Source organism: Acipenser ruthenus, chromosome 16 (genome assembly GCF_902713425.1).
Source record: "Acipenser ruthenus chromosome 16, fAciRut3.2 maternal haplotype, whole genome shotgun sequence".
Classification (NCBI taxonomy): domain Eukaryota; kingdom Metazoa; phylum Chordata; class Actinopteri; order Acipenseriformes; family Acipenseridae; genus Acipenser; species Acipenser ruthenus.
This window is the reverse complement of record NC_081204.1, coordinates 11,303,220-11,322,995: the sequence shown is the minus strand read 5'-3', so window position 1 is coordinate 11,322,995 and position 19,776 is coordinate 11,303,220. Positions and strand designations below refer to the sequence as shown.

The 19,776-nt window shown below is 40.5% G+C and overlaps 1 protein-coding gene across 1 annotated transcript; it reads right to left on the bottom strand.

Moving 5' to 3' along the window:
• Window positions 1-6,147: 6,147 nt before the first annotated feature.
• Window positions 6,148-9,489, bottom strand: LOC131697656 (uncharacterized). The gene is made up of 3 exons (XM_058988194.1): window positions 7,676-9,489; window positions 6,647-6,711; window positions 6,148-6,303 (listed from the first exon to the last, which is right to left on the bottom strand). Exons 1-3 carry the CDS (start codon window positions 8,696-8,698, stop codon window positions 6,201-6,203), a joined length of 1,191 nt encoding a protein of 396 aa, XP_058844177.1. The 5' UTR covers window positions 8,699-9,489; the 3' UTR covers window positions 6,148-6,200.
• Window positions 9,490-19,776: the final 10,287 nt, after the last annotated feature.

Sequence of the window (19,776 nt, the reverse complement as noted above, 5' to 3'; positions counted from 1 at the left end):
ATAAAATAGTTTTCTACTGCATATACTCTTCCCATTAGCAAGGTCATAGCATTGCTGTCTCCTGGTTTGAAACCTGTTCTTCTCATCACAGACAGAATTATTCTGCTGGTCTACTTGATTTCCTATTTCTCTGACTGTTCCCTGTCCCTGACCTGATTTAAGCCCTGTACTGAAAGTGAAACATCCAGTAGAGCTCTTCACACATTGCAGCTAAGAAATACTGATAGACTAATCTCTGCAAGTAGTGTGTTTATATGGCAGGTCACTGGGTCTAGGCAGCAGCATGTCCAATGTATAATGGATTTGCAAGCTTGATAATCACAAGGTATTGAATGTAGCATGCTCAATGGTCTAGCACTCTGTTGGAAAAAGGTAATCTCAAGGCTATCCCAGGTGTATATATTAAAATGTGGAAGACCAGAGGCTGTTGGTAAGTTGTTTCCAACTTATAAATACTGTGCCAGCCATGGACATGATTCTTATGACATATACTTACTTTCAAATAAAAATATATTATTATGTATTTCTTAGCAGACGCCCTTATCCAGGGCAACTTACAATTGTTACAATATATATATATATATATATATACTGTATATACTTTCTTAAGATTGTATTTCAATGTGTTAAAATATACTATGGTGATACAGTAGATCCCTCATATTTAGGGCTGTATTTTATTTATTTTTTATGGTAAATTTGCTTATTTCACAGTATTTCACTGTCCTAAAATATTATTATTATTATTATTTATTTCTTAGCAGACGCCCTTATCCAGGGCGACTTACAATCGTAAGCAAATACATTTCAAGTGTTTCAGTACAAGTAATACAATAAGAGCAAGATAAATACAATGACTTTGGTTCAAGCAAGTACAAGTGTGACAAAATACAATTCAATAATACAGCAGATAACAGTGACAGTGATAGTTACATCAAGATATGATTAAATACAAAATACTACAGGTTAAACACTTGGCAGATTACAGTACTCTGAAGTACAGGATTAAATGCAGTAAAATAGGGGGCAGATAAGAGCAAACAAAGCGCATTTAAGGAAGGTTGATAGTGTCCCAGGGGAAAAACAGAGGAGTTCTACAGGTGCTGTCTGAAGAGGTGAGTCTTAAGGAGGCGCCAGAATGTGTTCAGGGACTGGGCGGTCCTGACATCTGTAGGATGGTCATTCCACCACTGCGGAGCGAGGGTGGAGAAGGAGCGGGCTCTGGAGGCAGGGGAGCATAGAGGAGGTAGAGCCAGTCTTCTAGTGCAGGCGGAGCGGAGAGGTCGAGTGGGGGTGTAGGGAGAGATGAGGGTCTGGAAGTAGCTGGGTGCAGTCTGGTCAAGGCATCTGTAGGCTAGTACAAGAGTCTTGAACTGAATGCGAGCAGTGATCGGTAGCCAGTGGAGTGAGCGGAGTAGTGGAATTGTGTGGGAGAAGCGAGGCAGAGAGAACACCAGGCGGGCAGCGGAGTTCTGGATGAGCTGGAGCGGATGGGTGGCAGATGCAGGGAGGCCAGCCAGGAGGGAGTTGCAGTAGTCTAGGCGGGAGAGTACCAAGGCCTGGACCAGGAGCTGGGTGGCGTAGTTGGTGAGGAAGGGTCGGATTCTTCGGATGTTGCTCAGGAAGAATCGGCAAGTGCGTGCCAGAGTGGAGATGTGCTGGGAATAAGAGAGGCAGGGGTCCAGGGTGACTCCGAGGTTCTTAGCGGAGGAAGAGGGAGAGAGTGTGGTAGATTCCAGAGGAACAGAGATAGAGAGATCAGAGGAGGGGGAGGAGGAGGGAAAGAAAAGGTCAGATTTAGAGAGGTTGAGTTTGAGGTGATGCGAGTGCATCCAGGAGGAAATAGCAGACAGACAGGTAGAGATACGGGAGGAGATGGTGGAGTCAGAGGTGGGGAAGGAGAGTAAAATCTGAGCATCATCAGCATAGAAATGGTATGAGAAACCATAGGATGCGATGAGGGGGCCCAGGGAGCGGGTGTGGAGAGAGAACAGGAGAGGACCCAAGACTGACCCTTGGGGGACTCCTGTTAAGAGAGGGTGAGGTGTGGAGGTTGCTTCACGCCAGGTTACCTGGTAAGTGCGGTTGGAGAGGTAGGAGGAGAACCAGGCCAGAGCAGTGCCAGAAATCCCCAGGTCAGCGAGAGATGATAGTAGAATAGAGTGATCAACAGTGTCAAAGGCAGCAGAGAGGTCGAGGAGAATTAGGACAGAGGAGAGAGAGGCAGCTCGGGCAGACATAAGTAAGTTGGTGACAGACAGGAGGGCGGTTTCAGTGGAGTGAGCAGAGCGGAAGCCAGATTGGAGAGGGTCGAGCAGAGAGTGGTTGGACAGGAAAGCAGAGAGCTGGCGGTGTACAGTCCGCTCGAGGTTTTTGGAGAGGAAGGGTAGGAGGGAGACAGGACGGTAGCTCTGGAGGGAGGTGGGGTCGAGGGTAGGTTTTTTGAGGAGGGGAGTGATAGAGGCTTTTTTGAAGGCAGAGGGAAAGAGACCAGAAAGTAGAGAGGTGTTGAGAAAATATGCATTTCAAGATATTTCACGATTAAACATAACGTGTATTTAAGCAGAAAAAAAATAGCATTGTCACATTCCAAATTGAACATTTTCTCTCGAGTTATTATAGGCTACAACAAATAAATATTTCAGTGCGTACCTGAAAATTAGTAAATGATAAATTGTAGAATATTTTGTTGTCCACATTTTAAAAGACATTCTACCATAAATAAATATAAAAATAACAACAGGCACGTCAGATGTCCCCTTCTTGTACTGGACAGAGCGATCATTAGCAGAAATATTTCCGATCTTTGATGCAGATGGTGTCTTTTTCGTTCAAGACATTTTAAAGAAATCATGCAGCTCTATGCAGTGTGTGTTCAATCATTTACTGGAAGCAAACTAAACCGGCTGCCAGGTTCCTAAATGCAATGATAAAAATAGGCATATTTAAACTATTATTTCAGATACAGGAACTTTCACGGGGAACTACATATTACACAGCAATGGGTACATTTCGCAGAAATCATGAAATCTGTGATAAACCTGAAATAAATAGTGCCTTACTCACATTTACCTTGCCACTGTGCATTTTGCAGTTTCCATACAATGTATATGTCAGCTAGGGAAATAAAGATGGAGCACAATACTGTGAATGTAAAGATATCATTTTTCATCTTTAAACAATATTATTTTTTAAGATGTATTATATCTCATAATGCTAAGCAATGTACTACACACTGAAGTTGTTTAAAGATGGCACTCGTGTTACAAAATGGATGCAAACTTCACTGACGTAACAATGAAAAGATTGAGTTATGGATTAATTACTTTTGTAAAATGAAAACTAGTCAATTTCCTGGACGCCCTTCAGTGACATTTCTGCTGCTTACATATGAAATAACAAAGCTGCACCACACTTCATTTTATAACCTGCTACTACTGCATTTACCGTTTGAGAACACGGATGAAAACTACCTGAATAATTGATATGATTATTTTTAATTTCAATCGTACTGCATATTTAATGATCCGGATATGGTATGAATGTATCATGATTGCTGAGCCTAGATGCATTTCTCCTCTTCAAAGGACACCTTTGTGCTCCAAACAAGGTCACTGCAGAGTTGGACCAAAAAAAGAATGATATATGTGGAACACACTTTTGAGTAAATGGGTTTCCCTTGCACGATTCAATATTATTATGCAAACAGTATTACTGGCATGCACAGTAAGATATGACCGTCTGACTCCCTTCTAATACCTATGGGAATTCCACAGAGAAACCTACGCAGTAGAGATACGTAAACACTATGATCAACACATCATAATAAAGATTCTTATCATATATATTCATCTCACCAGCAGCCCCTACGTGCTGTGACTGACTTATATTAATCAGCTCTGAGAGGATTCAATGTCACTCTCCATACATATGACAACGTCATATCTCCTTTTAAAGGCTGAAGGAAGGATGTGTGTGGGTTGTTGCCAAGAAAACCACAGCGGACAGGCTATCCATGAGTGAATCATACCCATTTATTTTATGGCACAATAGATAGTGTACCACCAACACACTTGCCACATAATAGCTAAAGCTGGAAGATACAGTACACCAAAGTCTCCTTTGCTTGTACAAACAGCTTCATAATTCATCCACTAGCGAAAATTGTTATTAACTCACAGTGTTTCCACCAATTATTGCTTAAATATTTAGCAATAAAGGCTGTTTCAAATCAGTTTCAGTCTGAAAGAGTTGGCAATCATTGAGGAATGGTCACGTAACTCATAGTTATAGAAACATTCAAACACATGATAGCACATTTACCGATGGCTTCACACCTGTCTTAGACTACCTTTCTTTAAAAAGCAACTTGGCACAGGTCGGAAATATCATAAATACAGCAGTAAGAAATACCACATTGAACAAATAGATTTGAGAGAATACATGTCTGGGAGCTCTATTGAGGCCATGTGGGTGCTTTAAACTTCTTAGTTTTAAAAAGGCAACAGGATGTGATGACTGAATGAAAATTATATAAAAGCTTGAATCTAAATGAGTGAGACCGTTTTTTGGCAGACACTCATATTTATTAAACAAGCAGAGAGGAATATCAAATCAAAGTAGGCTACAGTATCTGGACATAGTGAGTAAGATAAGTAAGATAGTGCCAGTATGGTTTTTTTATGTTTTATTATAATTTGAAAATGATTTACTGTAGACAGGCACAGTGTCAGTTTCATTCAGTGGACATGAGCATTGCTGGGGTTTAAACAGTGTAAGCCTTTATAAAGTTGGGGTTATCCGATTCTGTGTATCATAGGATAAGCCAACTTGGAATCCATACAGATATACATTGAACAGACAACCCCATTGTCATATAAATAAAAATAAACACTTTGACGCATTGCACTTAAAAGCAAGCGCTATTTGAACAAAGTATAATTGCCTCATTAAGAGAACATTACCTCTCACAGCTGATAATCAGAAACTCATATTCTCAGGAGGCTAAAATGAAATCTCCCACCAATTGTGACGCAGAAGAGAGTTAATACACTAGCACACATATAAAGGGCAGCTTATTGTTACTTCTGTTGAGTTTCATGACAAGACCAGATCATATCAATAAAGAGCAAACAGATATCCTCAAAATGCCAGCTGATACCAGCAGAGCAATATTTCGCAAATACTGAAAGAAAAATAGGTCTTTGTTGTTTTTAACCACGAGGGATCCTGTTCTTTGCAAATGCACTGTTTCTTGGATTCTCTATCTTCTATTGTCAATTCACTATTCACACCTTAGAAGTGAATCCCATGGACCCAGCAGATAAGGTTCAAAAACTTGCTTTTAAAAAAGAAATACAGCCGACTAAGCACAAGCGGTTCATAAAATGTAAAGTTCAATTATTTAGGTGCCATTTCTCAAGGCTGTTATCTATCGCAACATATGGCAACAGTATACCAAGACAGAGAATGGGCCATTTTCATATGTTTACTACCCAAATTTGTTTAAAAAATGTCAACCCTAAATGCTTTGAAACTGTCAATGACATTTACAAATGATTGAAGGAATGCCACAGTATAGCTTATATGCCTACTGTAAAGTATATCATTTTTAATATTAATAGGTAATATTGCTATTTAGTATATCTGTAACATGCAGTGCTGTGTGGTACACTGCCATAATGGAGTCTGACCCTTTTTGGTGAGATGAGTTTAAAAGATCTATAACAACACATGCAGACAGGCCTGGTGTTTAGAATCGTTCCTGCACCAACTCGTGTCGTGACCCAGATCACATAGATCGGCTCACCGAGGTTAAAGGGTGAAGAGTATAACAAGCTGTGTTATTGAGTGATGCACTGCCCTTATGGATTTGGACCCCTGTCTATGAGATGAGATTAAAAGCTCTATACCCACACCTGCAGAGGCGCCTGGCTCTTTTGCATAGTGGTGAAGATGCTCATTGGTAGTGTGCACAGTCGCCAGTTCAGGCCCAGCATCCACTATAGAAGTTTTCTGGTGGCACAGTGTGATCAAGATGGCGGAATGTTGTGTAAAAGAATGACAACGAATCAGGTTTTCCTTAACAAGCCCCCGGTTTTATTGAACGTAAAACCAACGTCAGATGGGCGCCAAAAACCCGACAAAATAACAATAACGAGGGGTTGCAGTCCCAAACGAGGAGAAACACAAAAATAAAGTCAATCCGTCCCTTTGATCTGGGAATAAAAACAACGGGGTAAAAATCCAGCACTTCCGGGTTCGCGCTCCTCTGACGTATTCCCGGAGCGTCCCGTTAGTGCTCTATAAAATACACAAAAAAGACACAGGGGTTAGCAGGTATGCACAATTACAACGGACCATCAGGAGTTGAAAATGTCGTTTTTTCACATGAATCGCGGGTTAGAGGGATCTGCCAATATCCCTTCGTCAGGTCCAGAGTTGAGATAAACCCAGCCCTCCCCAGTCGGTCGAGGAGTTCGTCGATCTGAGGCATGGGGTAGGCGTCGAACTTGGCGATAGCATTGACCTTTCGAAAATCGACACAGAATCGATTAGTGCCGTCCTTCTTGGCCACTATAACAATAGGACTGCACCACTCGCTTCTGGAAGGCTCAATGACCCCAAGTTCAAGCATCGCCCTCACCTCGTTCTGGACGCCACTCCGCCGGCTTTCTGGGATCCGGTAAGGCCTCTCCCAAACAGTGACACCTGGTGGAGTAATAACAGCATATTTGGTAAGGTTAGTCCTCCCGGGCACGTCAGAAAACACTTCCCCAAATTTCCCAGTCAACTTACGCAATTCTACTTGCTGATCTGGAAGTAACTGTTTCCCCATTGAAATCTGGCTGGGGCTAGGAGTCTCTATACATCCTCCATCTCGCCTGGGGCTATGAATAAGACCTCCCTTGCCTTCCAGGGCTTTAACAAATTGACATGATAGATTTCTGTTTTATTTCGGCGATCGGGCTGTCTAATTTCATAATTCACTAATCCTATGGCCCGTATCACCTCATATGGCCCCTGCCATTTAGCACACAGTTTCGATTCCAATGAGGGAAGAAGCAGCATTACTTTATCTCCTGGCTGAAAGGTTCGAATTTGTGCATTGGTATTGTAATGCTGGTATTGTAATGCCGTACCCGGAATCAGAAGGCAGCACTGGTCCAACCATTGCAACGCGTTCAAAGGGAGTGGAGACAATAGGCAGTGGGACCAGAGGGGTGGGGCGCACTCGACCCGGTGCTACTGTCTGACATTCTAGGCAGCTAGCTACATATTTCGCCACTTCGGTGTAGAGCCCTGCCCAGTAAAATCGAGCCAGTATTCGGTCCCTCATCTTGTCCACGCCAAGATGTCCTGCAAAGGGGACGTCATGCGCCAGCCTCATGACCTCTGGTCGACAGGACGGGGGAACCATCAACTGTTTGACAGGCTGTCCTGTGCCCGGGGCTGGGTTTACTCTATAAAGCAAGTGCCCCTCTACCACGAAATGGGGATATACCAGCGTCCCAATGCCATCAACATCCTTACCCTCAATAGACCGGACCTGTTCCCAAGCGTGCACCAGTGTGGGGTCGTTGTTCTGCTCCCACACTAGGTCCGTGCTTGAGGCCCACACGTCCGGGATATTGACAGGGGCTGGAGCAGTCTCTACCCTCGAGGGTCCAGTAACCTCGCTCGCCCGGTCACACTGCGTTCCGACTCCGTTCGATTGACGTTTGGGACCATCAGCACCTTCTCCCGCCAGACCCCAACCGTGTCTTATCGATGCGCCCTCCCACTTTTCCTTCCGTCTCTCCTTACGTGTTTTTCTAGGACGAAAAAGTGAAGAAAACAGCTCTGTATGGAAAGGAAAAACATTACCAATTACTTCCCTTCCCCGGGGGTCTGCCGTGTCTAAACGTGTGGTCGAGACTGCCGATATTTTTATTAAATCTTTATATTGCGACCAGTCTCGACCCAGAATAACTGGATGTGGCAACTTTTCGGCCACCCCCACTACTAGGTGGCGCTTTATCGGGCCTACCGATAAATATACTTTTAGAGTGGGGTATGTTGCCGTATCCCCATGGATACAGGAGATTGCCACCTGGCCTTGTGGCTGCCACGACATACCGCCAAGGAGAGCTGTTCGAATTAAAGTTTGCTCACACCCTGTGTCCACTAACGCATGGGTGTTCACATTCCCCAATACAACATCAACCATACACGGGCCCTCCCGACCATTTCCCCATTTCCTACCTGTCTCAGATGCCAGGTGACACGCAGCCACGTCGCACTCCATGGCCGCCGGGCAGTATCTGGCAATGTGTCCCGGCTGCTGGCACCTAAAACAGACGGGTGGGGCAGAGGGTAAGGGCGGTACATATTTGTCCCGCTGCTGGTATGACAGCAGGGCAGGGGGAACCATTCTACCCCAGCTGGGGGCCAACCTCTGCCTCCATTGTAAGGGGGCCGGTGATCTGACGGGCCTGGGTCCGGGGGAAGGGTTCGATGGTGGTCCTTTGGCAGCGGAGGGAGGGGGGCAGTCCAGCAGGGTGGTTCGAGCGGACACCAGGGAGTCCTCGAAATTTTCGGCTAACGCCACGGCCTGCTCCAGCGTTGTGGGGTTATGCCGGCGTACCCACGCCTGCGTCTCAGCCCCGACCACATGGCAGAATTGTTCCATCACAATGGCCTCCCCCATCTGAATCATAATCGCTGGGCTACCACCCTGGGCCGGGTGTTGGGGGGTCGCCGGAACTCCCGGAATCTGACACGATGAGTCTCCCCCGTGATATTGAGACGGCGGAGGATAGCCTGCTTAACCAGGTCATACGGGGCGGCATCGTCATCAGTCATGGCCCGGTACGCAGCTTGTGCTTCCCCAATCAAGCAGGGACCAAGTTGGCTCGCCCAGTACTCCCGGGGCCATGCTGCAGTGGTAGCCAGCCGTTCAAAGGCTACAAGGTAGGCCTCCGGGTCATCTTCCGCTGTCATTTTCTGCGCCCGGGCCTTCGGGGCAACCAGCACGGGGCCCGTCGCCGTTGACGTCATCCCCATCCCGACCCTCTCGATAAGAGCCGTGTATCTCTCCTCCCTCCTCCGTTCCTCAGCCTCCCTCCGGCTGTCCAATGCCTCCAGGATCACCGACAAAGTGGTTGGGTCCATCCCACGATGACACCACGTGTGATCAAGATGGCGGAATGTGGTGTAAAAGAATGACAACGAATCAGGTTTTCCTTAACAAGCCCCCGGTTTTATTGAACGTAAAACCAACGTCAGATGGGCACCAAAAAGTCAAGGAGAATAAACAAAATAAAGGGGAGCCGGGGTACACAGCAATGTGTAACCCGACAAAATAACAATAACGAGGGGTTGCAGTCCCAAACGAGGAGAAACACAAAAATAAAGTCAATCCGTCCCTTTGATCCGGGAATGAAAACAACGGGGTAAAAATCCAGCACTTCCGGGTTCGCGCTCCTCTGACGTATTCCCGGAGCGTCCCGTTAGTGCTCTATAAAATACACAAAAAAGACACAGGGGTTAGCAGGTATGCACAATCACAACCACCCGCTTTAATTCCCTGTTTATATCTCTGTATCTCTGTTTCTCTCTCTCTCACACACACTGTACCTTGCCAGAAGGAACAGAACCCCGGGCCACGCCCCCTTTTGTACGACCCGTCCCGTCCCGTCCCGTCCCCATTGGTCAGCGAGGGCAACCGCCGTCAGCCAATGCGTGATTGCCACCGCGCTTCCCAACCGGGTCTGTGACGTTGCGCACCACGGCTCTGCCTGCTCCTCCTCCCCAGTGCCCTCACCGGTCGGAAGGGAGATCTAAAACAAGAGTTCACTCTCTCTTTGTCACACACAGATACAGTACGTAACTCTAAAGCACCATTATATAAAAAAGACGTGGGTATATATCATTACAACTTCAAACCATAGCAAAGAAACATAACATTTGAAACAATGTTATCCTTAATGAATAAAAGAGCAGCGGTCAGCAAGAGAACAGGTAAAACTGTGCTTGTAGTGACTGACTATGACAGCCATCTGTCATAATCTTGTTTGTTTAATGGGTTTGGGGGTTTCATTCTGTGACAGGATATGTATTCTCATCACAAAACCCCCATTCTCACTAAAAATGCACTGGATAAGACACCTGCAAAAACAGTAGAAGACACCAGTGTCGTGTGGATGCCCTGAAATGAATTAGGGAAGAAAGTGCATCAGGCATGATGAATTAGACAACATTCATTGGCATTCAACTATAGCATGCAACGCACCTCCCTAATGGATAAATGCACTGCTTTCGGTGCTGCACATCCATATAATGGACTTCGATGGGAAGTTACTTCACACAGTGGAAGCACAGCTTTATCCGCATGCCTCTTTGAATATAGTACAGCTGTGATAAATCTAAACTCTAAAATCTAAACCAAAATCAGTTTCAAATGCAGTTTGCTTAAACTATCTAAACTTGATATTCGCACAGCAAGGCCTAGCCACACCCCACATCCTATACTACTAATTATTATTATTATTATTATTATTATTATTATGGTTCCTGATCTAACATGGTAAATATGGGGTAATAACTGCTCTTAGTCAAATTCACTCTTAAATGTAATTATTTACTGTATTCCTTATTTTGCTCTTATTTTAATTTGATCTAATTTTTACTGATTTTACTGTCCTTTATAACTGCTGATATTCTGTAATGAGATATTCTGTAGTGTGATACTGTAAGTAGCCCTCGATAAGGGTATCTGCTAATAAGTAAATACATTATTATTATTATTATTATTATTATTATTATTATTAATAATAATAATAATAATAATAATAATAATAACATGGAAATTGACTTGTGAATTTTGTTATCTAGTGTAATTTCATAGTAATACTATGGCACGGGATATTTCCATGTAATTACACACTTTTTCCATCAATTCAAGAGCTGAAAACATTGATAGTTACCCAGCTAACCAGTTATTACATTGTTATTACATGGTTGTGTATGACCACTGATCTAATGTGCTACCACTATTATTATTATTATTATTATTATTATTATTATTGATAACGCATATCCAGCATATTAACTGCTTGATTATTGACCATGCCCTACAAACAATATTATCTTGCAAATAAAATAATCTTCGAAACAAAATAAATGGTTAAGCCTATTGTCTTCCATACACCATAAACCAAATCAATAGTTCTCAACTGATGAATGGTGAATGGCGACAGATCTAATGACTGCTTCCTTGGTGTTTGTATTTAATATTTCAAGCTCTGTTAGCTGGGGTCTTTTTCTTCTAATCTTGTAGCAGGTCCCACATCCTATATTCAAATAAAAACAGATTTGATTATATATTTATTTTAATATAATAGCCGACAACCTAAACGGCTGATGGAGTAGGTGGTAGAAGAAGCAGACTTAAGAACATAAGACCATAAGAAAGTTTACAAATGAGAGGAGGCCATTCAGCCCATCTTCCTTGTTTGGTTGTTAGTAGCTCATTGATCTCAGAATCTCATCAAGCAGCTTCTTGAAGGATCCCAGGGTGTCAGCTTCAACAACATTACTGGAGATTTGGTTCCAGACCCTCACAATTCTCTGTGTAAAAAAGTGCCTCCTATTTTCTGTTCTGAATGCCCCTTTATCTAATCTCCATTTGTGACCCCAAATGCTATTATATTATTAAAGTTTGTTGAAAGGTTTGCCTAATGTTTATTATTAACTTACTTTTTAGTTGTTTTTTTGGTACCAAAATAAATACTGTAATTTATTTATTTATTTATTTTTAAATAGTTACATTGAACATTCATGCAGGTAAAAAAATAACACCTTTTGTGTTTCACCTGCGACTAAAATGACTCGCATCACTTCAAAAACCTTAAACCTGACCTGTCCGTGTTCCTCGTGCCTTTATTTTCACTGTAGACTAGAACCCAAACAAACTGATTTGTGCAAGATTTGTGAACCTTTCGCTTCATTTTCTTTTCTGTATTAGCTTAAAAGCTCAGTTGATAGGCAAAGAGCTATTTTACAAGAGAGTCAGTGATTAAAAAGACTGGTGAGAGCATGCTTTTAGGCTGTCTCAGTCAATTAGATCCTAATCAAGTGCTCTCTCAACAAGTAAAAAATAAAATGGTTTTCCTGGAACAGGGAACAGAGGAAATACACAAAAACAAACAAACAAATAAATAAATAAATCACAGCTCCCCAAAGCATCATTTGTATATGAACCATCTGGTATAGCTGGTCCATTGCATGGAGCGTCTAGCTCACATTGTATATATCTCTCACTCACACGTAATAAATCTAAATGAATGCCATGCGTTTCCTGTCCTAACCACTTGACTCTGACAGGCGAACGTCATGCGCAGTGCAGTATATGGGCAGGAAGGACATTAGCTCTGAGCGGGTTGCCTAGCCGCAACATGGAACACACACAGTCTGCTGAAGTGATGGGTAACTTGGCGGGAGTGGTGATGACAAGGTGCATTTCTTACATAACATATAATAGTTTGATTTACTTTTTAGAGAAAGGTGTTGAAGAAATGTACGACAGCTCCCAGTGGCTCATCAAGTAAAAGCACTGCCGTTTGCATGGCTGGGGGGATCCTGCTTGCAGATGCTGGTAAGAGACCCACACGGAGAGCTATCTTGGTCATTGCACTTTTGTGGGGAATATGCCCTAAAACGACCAATGCTGGTTAGCCACCCAACTAGTTCAGGTAGGCCCTTCTCCTGGGCGATTGGTTTGTAAGTCTCCCATCCTCCTCTGATCAGTAAGTTATATATAAATTGTATTGTGTTTGTAATTTGTTGTGTACAAAGCTTGTAGTAGCCACAAGTGAGGATAAAGAGGTAAGGCTTACGAGTAAAATACAATATATTTTCAGTTGGACCATGGTTTGATTTATACAATGCTTCTATTGCATTGCTTTATGTATTTTTCATTCATTTTTATTTCGTAAGCTAAAAGTTGTCTTTGGATAAAAAACAAATAATAATAAATGTATCAAGACGTGTATTTCTTAGTCTAGTTGCTCTGGCTCACTGTGATTGTTGCGTGTGTTGTCTGCATTTGCAGCTGTAGTATTTTCCTGTTCCTTGTTCATAGATTTGGTGTAATTCTCAAATGGATGCAGTTACTCCCCTACTGATGGTTTCTGTTTTTTTATTGTAAGGGTCTTCATACAGCATGAACCAGCAACCCTTATTATCACAATATTTTCATACAATAGCAGTGAAACCAAAATTGTGGTCCATGTAGCAACACACACTACAGTATGTACTAATTACTTAAAACCTTTATTTTATCACCTAGCTTTAAGCTTCACAAACATTTCAATTAAGATATTTCTGTTAAGAAAAATACATAAAAGAAAATTAAAATTGGTTTTCTAGACAGATTAAAAGCCTAATGCAAGGAGACTGAAATCAGAAAAAAAACTATAAAAAAGGAATAACAAAATTCATATAGACACAAAATAACATCTGACAGAATAGATAATAAATATTGCAATGGTGTTTCCATCTTTCAAAGTATGTATGCATCAAGCCATCCTTTTTTATCTCCATGGCAACCAGACCCCATTTGAAGAAGGGGGTGGGTGGGTGGGGTTAGTCATGGATGAGCTTGTACATGTAAAAGCCATTTCAATTTGCAGGAAGCTGTTTCCTCTTGAATCAATAACCCTGTTTCTATCCAGAACCAGCAGTTACTCACACAAAATCATGCTCATGACTTTTCATAAAACATTTTATCAGTCTCTCCAATTCATGTGACATTCCTGAGATTGCACCTTTCTTTTCAATGTCTTCTGTTTCTCATTTAATCCAGAATTACACATGAAAAGACCAGAAATGTATATAACAGTATACTTTATGGGCTTAATTTTCAAAACTATTTACAAAAAAAATAAATAAATACCATCCTAAAACAATAAGGAAAAACTTAGAGATTCTTTATGGTATCTACCCTTTCCTAATATTAGGAAACAACATTTTATTGGAGAATTGGAAACTTGGTTGTTTTTCTGATAGGCGACTCCACCCAACCAATTACATCATTGTCCGACGTTGTACAAATAGCATTCTATGGCTCAGTTTCATGTCGTTTTTGATCTCTGTTCCTCCTCCCCTCCTTCACCTTGTCCAGGAGGAAGGTGGCCTAGAGGACCACTTGTTCTGCCTGCTGGCAGCCTATCAGTCTTACAGGACAGTATTAGGGCAGCTCCGAGCCCCAATGGACAAGGCCACGGGCCAAATTATGTCATTGTATTTATTAAACATGTTATATCAATAAATCACAATCAAACTCATACGTGGATGTCTCCTTTCTGAATAAAAACAGCTGACAAATATTTCACAACATTTTCACTTGATTGTTTTTGGCGTGAATGTTGAATTTTGAATGCTTGTTGTTAGAATCTAAACAAGTGAAGGATTGTTATCTAGTATACTCTATCAAATTGAGTATACTTATTAAATAAGAAGAAGAAGAAGAAGAAGAAGAAGAAGAAGATGAAGACGACGACAAAAGCACAAGAGAAATTCCTTTTTTCAAATCAAACTGCTTTAAGAATGTAGATATTTGAAATCTGAATTAAGCATTAATGTCCAATTGCATACCAATGGTTCGGTGTCCTGAGTTGAAAGACAAGGTCAATTATCCACATGCAATGACCACTACTGAGGATAGTAATGCTGTTAAACAAACGTTTTAGGTTATATTTTGGTCTGCATTGATTTGTCTTTTGGAAATGTATCTTAAAATCAAGTTTCAAGATTCTAAATTTCTTTTATTACTTTTCCAGTACTGTCTAGGAGAATAAAGACTTCTACATGCGTATGAAACCTTGAAACAAGCAACACACAATATATTTTAGAAAGCTCTTTAAAGATAAAGAAATGCTATTATGTCGGGTGACACAAAAACAATTTAAAGAGAAATGGCCTTGAGTCTTCTGTATGCAGCTCTAGTAAAAAAAAAAAAAAAAAAAAATTCTTTCCGCTTACAAGGTGAAAAACTCGCATCCTCCCACTGGCTGACATAAGGATCAAAGGTCTACTTTTGCCTGCTGATCAGTATTCAATTTCTCTTCATTTATTAGTGTTGTTCATTGAGAGTCACACTGAAGACATGCATTTCTACCTTGTTTTAGAGTAGTTGTCGCTAACAAAATACTTTCAAAAACCTGCCGAGCAATTCAATTTGCTATGTAGGTCTCAGAAATGTGCAGTTTTGAAAGAAACACATGTTCTCATACTAAGTTAAATAACAAAATCAGTAGATTGGAAATGATCCCCTGTTCTAATGTAGCAATGGCAGGATTATTTATATCTTGATTTGAGATAGTAACTGAAAAGGAGCTGAGGCAGTGCATTGCCAAATAACTTCACAATTTGAAGTAACAACCAAAATTTCTGATGGCTCTCCTCCCAGGACCTAGAATTGCTGATGCGTGACAAATCAATTGGCAGCAAGGCAGTCTGAGGCTTGTACTGGCTGCCCTAATATCTAATACACTGTAACACCTTTGCTTTGTGAATTAAATTGTAGGCTTCTTGTCATTTGCTTATTTTGGTTCTTAGAAAAGACAGGGTTCTTTTTTCCACAGAGATAAAATGCACTGCTTGTATTTTAAAAGCCATTTTCTTACCTTGCCTTTCATACCATAGTCAATCATCAGAACGTTCTTTCAAGTCAGCAGTTCGGGTGCAGGTGAGTGGAAGAACAAGGAGTGCCCTGAGGTGCCACTGCTCATGTTAGGATTCTGGAACATGAAATACTTTTTTTTTTTTCTTTTGGATTCAGTTTGAGTGAACTGGAAGTCTGCTGTTTGATGCTGTCAATAAGTATGTGTAGTAACTCCCTTCGAGACATTTTGCTGTTTGGGTTCTCATTCAAAACATGATCATATACCTTTTGTGCTGAGCGTGTCCGTCCGTCTGCTAGTCCGTCTGTCACACGCTACACGCTGAACACCTTAACTGCCTTGATTTTGCATCAAACTTCAAATATTTGCATACAGCTATTTTTTTAGAATAAAACCAAATAAAAAAAAAAATTGAGAGAGACACTCTCCATATACTCAAGAAAAAGTTGGTCCCTGGCCAAACAAGGAACTTTGATGTGTTGTATAAAGAGCAGAGAGGTTGTGTGAGGTTTATTGATGTTATACCAAATGTGCAAAAATCAAAAGAGCAAAAATGTGCCTTTGGAAGATTAAGCATGATTCTGAAAGGGAAACTACCCTTATGCCTCAAGAGGAAAGTCTTCGACCAATGTGCGCTGCCAGTGCTAGCTTACGGATGCGAAACCTTTATGCTAATGAAATATTTTTAGGCTGTGTTTTTCACCTTTAACTTATTTTGTTGTAAGCATTTTTAGTTTACAGTGGCTGCCAAGAAGGATTTAATATGCATTCCTCCCTGTTCCCTATAGCATGCAGATGAGATGATGGATAAATTGCTAAACAGCTGCTCTAGCCCTTTCCTCTCTGCGGATTAAAATCCTGCAAACCTTTTCTGCCTTTCTTCATCTTCCCAGATCTGCTGTGTTTAATTCACCGAGGAAATCTTCTGGAGGCTTTGAAGAGCTGGTGTGTGAGGACAGGGGGCTCTCAGCCATTGCAGAGCCTTTAAACTGTGCACACAACCCAGCCTTCCCTATAAATATTTCAGAGCTGCCGGACAGTGTTCTGATAGATCTTGCCCAGTACTGCTTAGTTTATTTTTTATTTTTTATGGGGTTTCTTGTAAGGGGGTCAGAGTAACACTTTCTGTCAAAGTTGAGCACTATGTTGGAAACTAGGTGAAATGGTATTCACAATTTTTCATAGAAATTATTCATGAAATCTGTGCCATTTCATGGTATTTTTTTAACAGGATAACTTTTGAAATGAGAAGAGATTAAGGCAAGTCTGTTTCCTCAATATGATGACAAAAATGGGCACCTTTGGCAGCCAGCACAGGTTTGACAAGACCTTTTTTTCTTTTGTTTTGTATAGATACATGGTCATTCCTCAGTTTTCCCTACTTTATTCTTTCAGGGAAGATGGTGATGTAAATATGCTGTGACATCTATTCTTCAGAGTCATCACTTGAGACTATGGGCCATATTTAACCTGGGCAAATATACGTTTTCTGAAAGGAATACAACTATTTTATTGTATAAAACTACCAAGAAACATCTAATTTTATACTTTTAAATTTGTTTTATTCCTTCCAGAAAATGTGGCCTTGTACTTATTGCTAATCAGGCCATAATTGGTTTTGGATAGAGAAAAAAAAACTACCAAATGAGAACCTACTATCAGCCCTCCATAAAAAGCTGCTGTCTTGACTGAAACAGACTCACCGTAGGGAGATATAGCATTGATATTGTGATGAAAGTCATGAGAAAATATTGTTGCTGAATAGTAGCACAGAACTAGAGAATGTTGTAATTGATGTACAGTACATTGCAATAGAATAATGGGGATGGTGACTGGTGCAGTGCAGAGAAGCTACTGAGTGTACTTTACTGTAGCACAAATGAGAATGATAGCACTGAACAGATGGAGGAAGTGTGCTGGATGATGACCAGGGAATGGATTGCTGAGGTTTTGCTCTTCTGTGGTAGTGAATACAAGTAGGATATGCAATGATAGTAATGGATTCTATGCCACTTCCATGCAGTTGACTAACTACTTATATAAATATATACTGTATGGTACTACATAGACATAGAATGGATCAGCTTTTCAAATTGCTATTGATATCAACTCAGTTCAGATGTGGTGCTTATGTCCTGCCTTCTATAATAATAATATATATATTATATTATATATTATATTATATATATATATATATATATATATATATATATATACACACACACACACAAACTGGTATTCAAAGTTTAGGAGACACTGCTCCTATGTTCATTCATATGTGTTTATGTTTTGACTTAATTATTTCAAAAGAACGGGTGCATTGTATTTTGGATGATGGGTCGAATGCAACATTATCAAAAGCCTGAGCCACTTTGATCCCAAAACATCTTTTACTTTTACAGTGGTCAGAGTCTTATGGAATGATGTATCTGCCAACTGAATGAAAAGGTTGACAAATTACATATGGTTTTATTCCAATTTCTGATAGTAAAAGAACACATTTCAAGCTGTGTTCTCAATAAATGCCTGGCAAACTACTAAGACTACTGGCAACAAATGACAAGACAATTACCATCTGTAGAAATCCCTGTTGTGCAGTAAGTTGTCATTTTTTCTTAAACAAGCCAAGTTATCCATCACTCCGGTCTATAACTTAAAACTGGCAGCAACTGCAAATCTGTCAACACTTAGGTAATAGATGCTATTATGAATTAATGGATGCTAACTCTAAATGACAGTATAAGGGCAGCAATGACAATAATTGAATATTTATTACCAGAGGCTGTTGATAATTTAGCGACCATGGTGAAGCTAGCAGTTAAAAGTTATTTTGTATTTCTGTATATAAGTCTGTATGTATACATCATAGGTTTTAGTCTTATTATTGTTACTAAGATGTGACAGCCCTAAAATAGATTTTGAAAAACTAATAAATGTGTCACACTGCAATGCACTTACCTTATCAGTTGTTCATGTTTTATGAATTAAACCAAATAAATTAAAGTATACTGTATATATATAGTGTTTGACAAGAAAACTTTAAAGTAAAATGAATAAATCTATTAATGTATGTATTAGCCAGTTCTCATGAGAGAAAATGACCCCTATGAAGCAATTAACTTTTTTTTTTAACAAATTTGACCCTTTTCATTGACATGATCGACTGAGAGTTAAATATGAGGCAAATCATAAAAATAAATTCAAGTGACACATAGCGGTTGGTTTTCCCCTATGGAAACTAGCTATTTCATACATAAATTAATTGTTTGAAAAGTCCCCTAAAACTACTGCCATTTCCATCTACACTATTATGTTCCAAATATATGGCACCAAATATCAATTTTGTAAGTAAAATAAAAGTCTTCTTTGAAAACCGCCTGGAATTAATGTATTTGTTATAAGCACTGAAGCCACCCATGGGTGTCCTAATATTTTTGCAGGGTGTGATTGAAAAGTGGAGTAAAAGAAATTGAAATTAATATAAAGATGCCAAACAATAACACTAAAAATATAAAACCAGATCCATAATGACTTCCATTTGAAAGCCAAGAGTGGGAGACATGCTTTATTGCTGATGTGAATTGGTGAATTATTCTTAAGCAGATAGGAGGACCGATGCCTACTGCTTCACCCACACAGAGTTGGCAGTTACCTGATAGTTAAAGCTGTAATGCAGCCAGCATTGATACTGGCATTGAAAGGGCCGTTGCTGTAAGATTTCATTCCATTTATTTAGCCAGGGTATGATGACCTTTGGGATTTGTATCTAAGATACAAAGATACCTGGGGATGTAGCAACAACCAATCTCATGTTCATGTTCCAACATCCAGTTTAAAACTATAACCCACATGCCTAACAAAATACAGACAACAAAATGTATATATTATATACATAGAAAAAACATATTGTCTTTAATCTTGAATCTTGCCTCACCCATGATGATTAGCTACCACTTTTACTGTAATGCAACACATGTGTAAACAGAGTTACGCCTGTTTTCAGAGATTATCAGCAATTATGCAACCAGTTATACAGTGTTATATAGCATATATGAAGTTTATTAATGATGCATGGTGTCCCGTTCAAATAAAACTCTAGCACAGTGGTAGG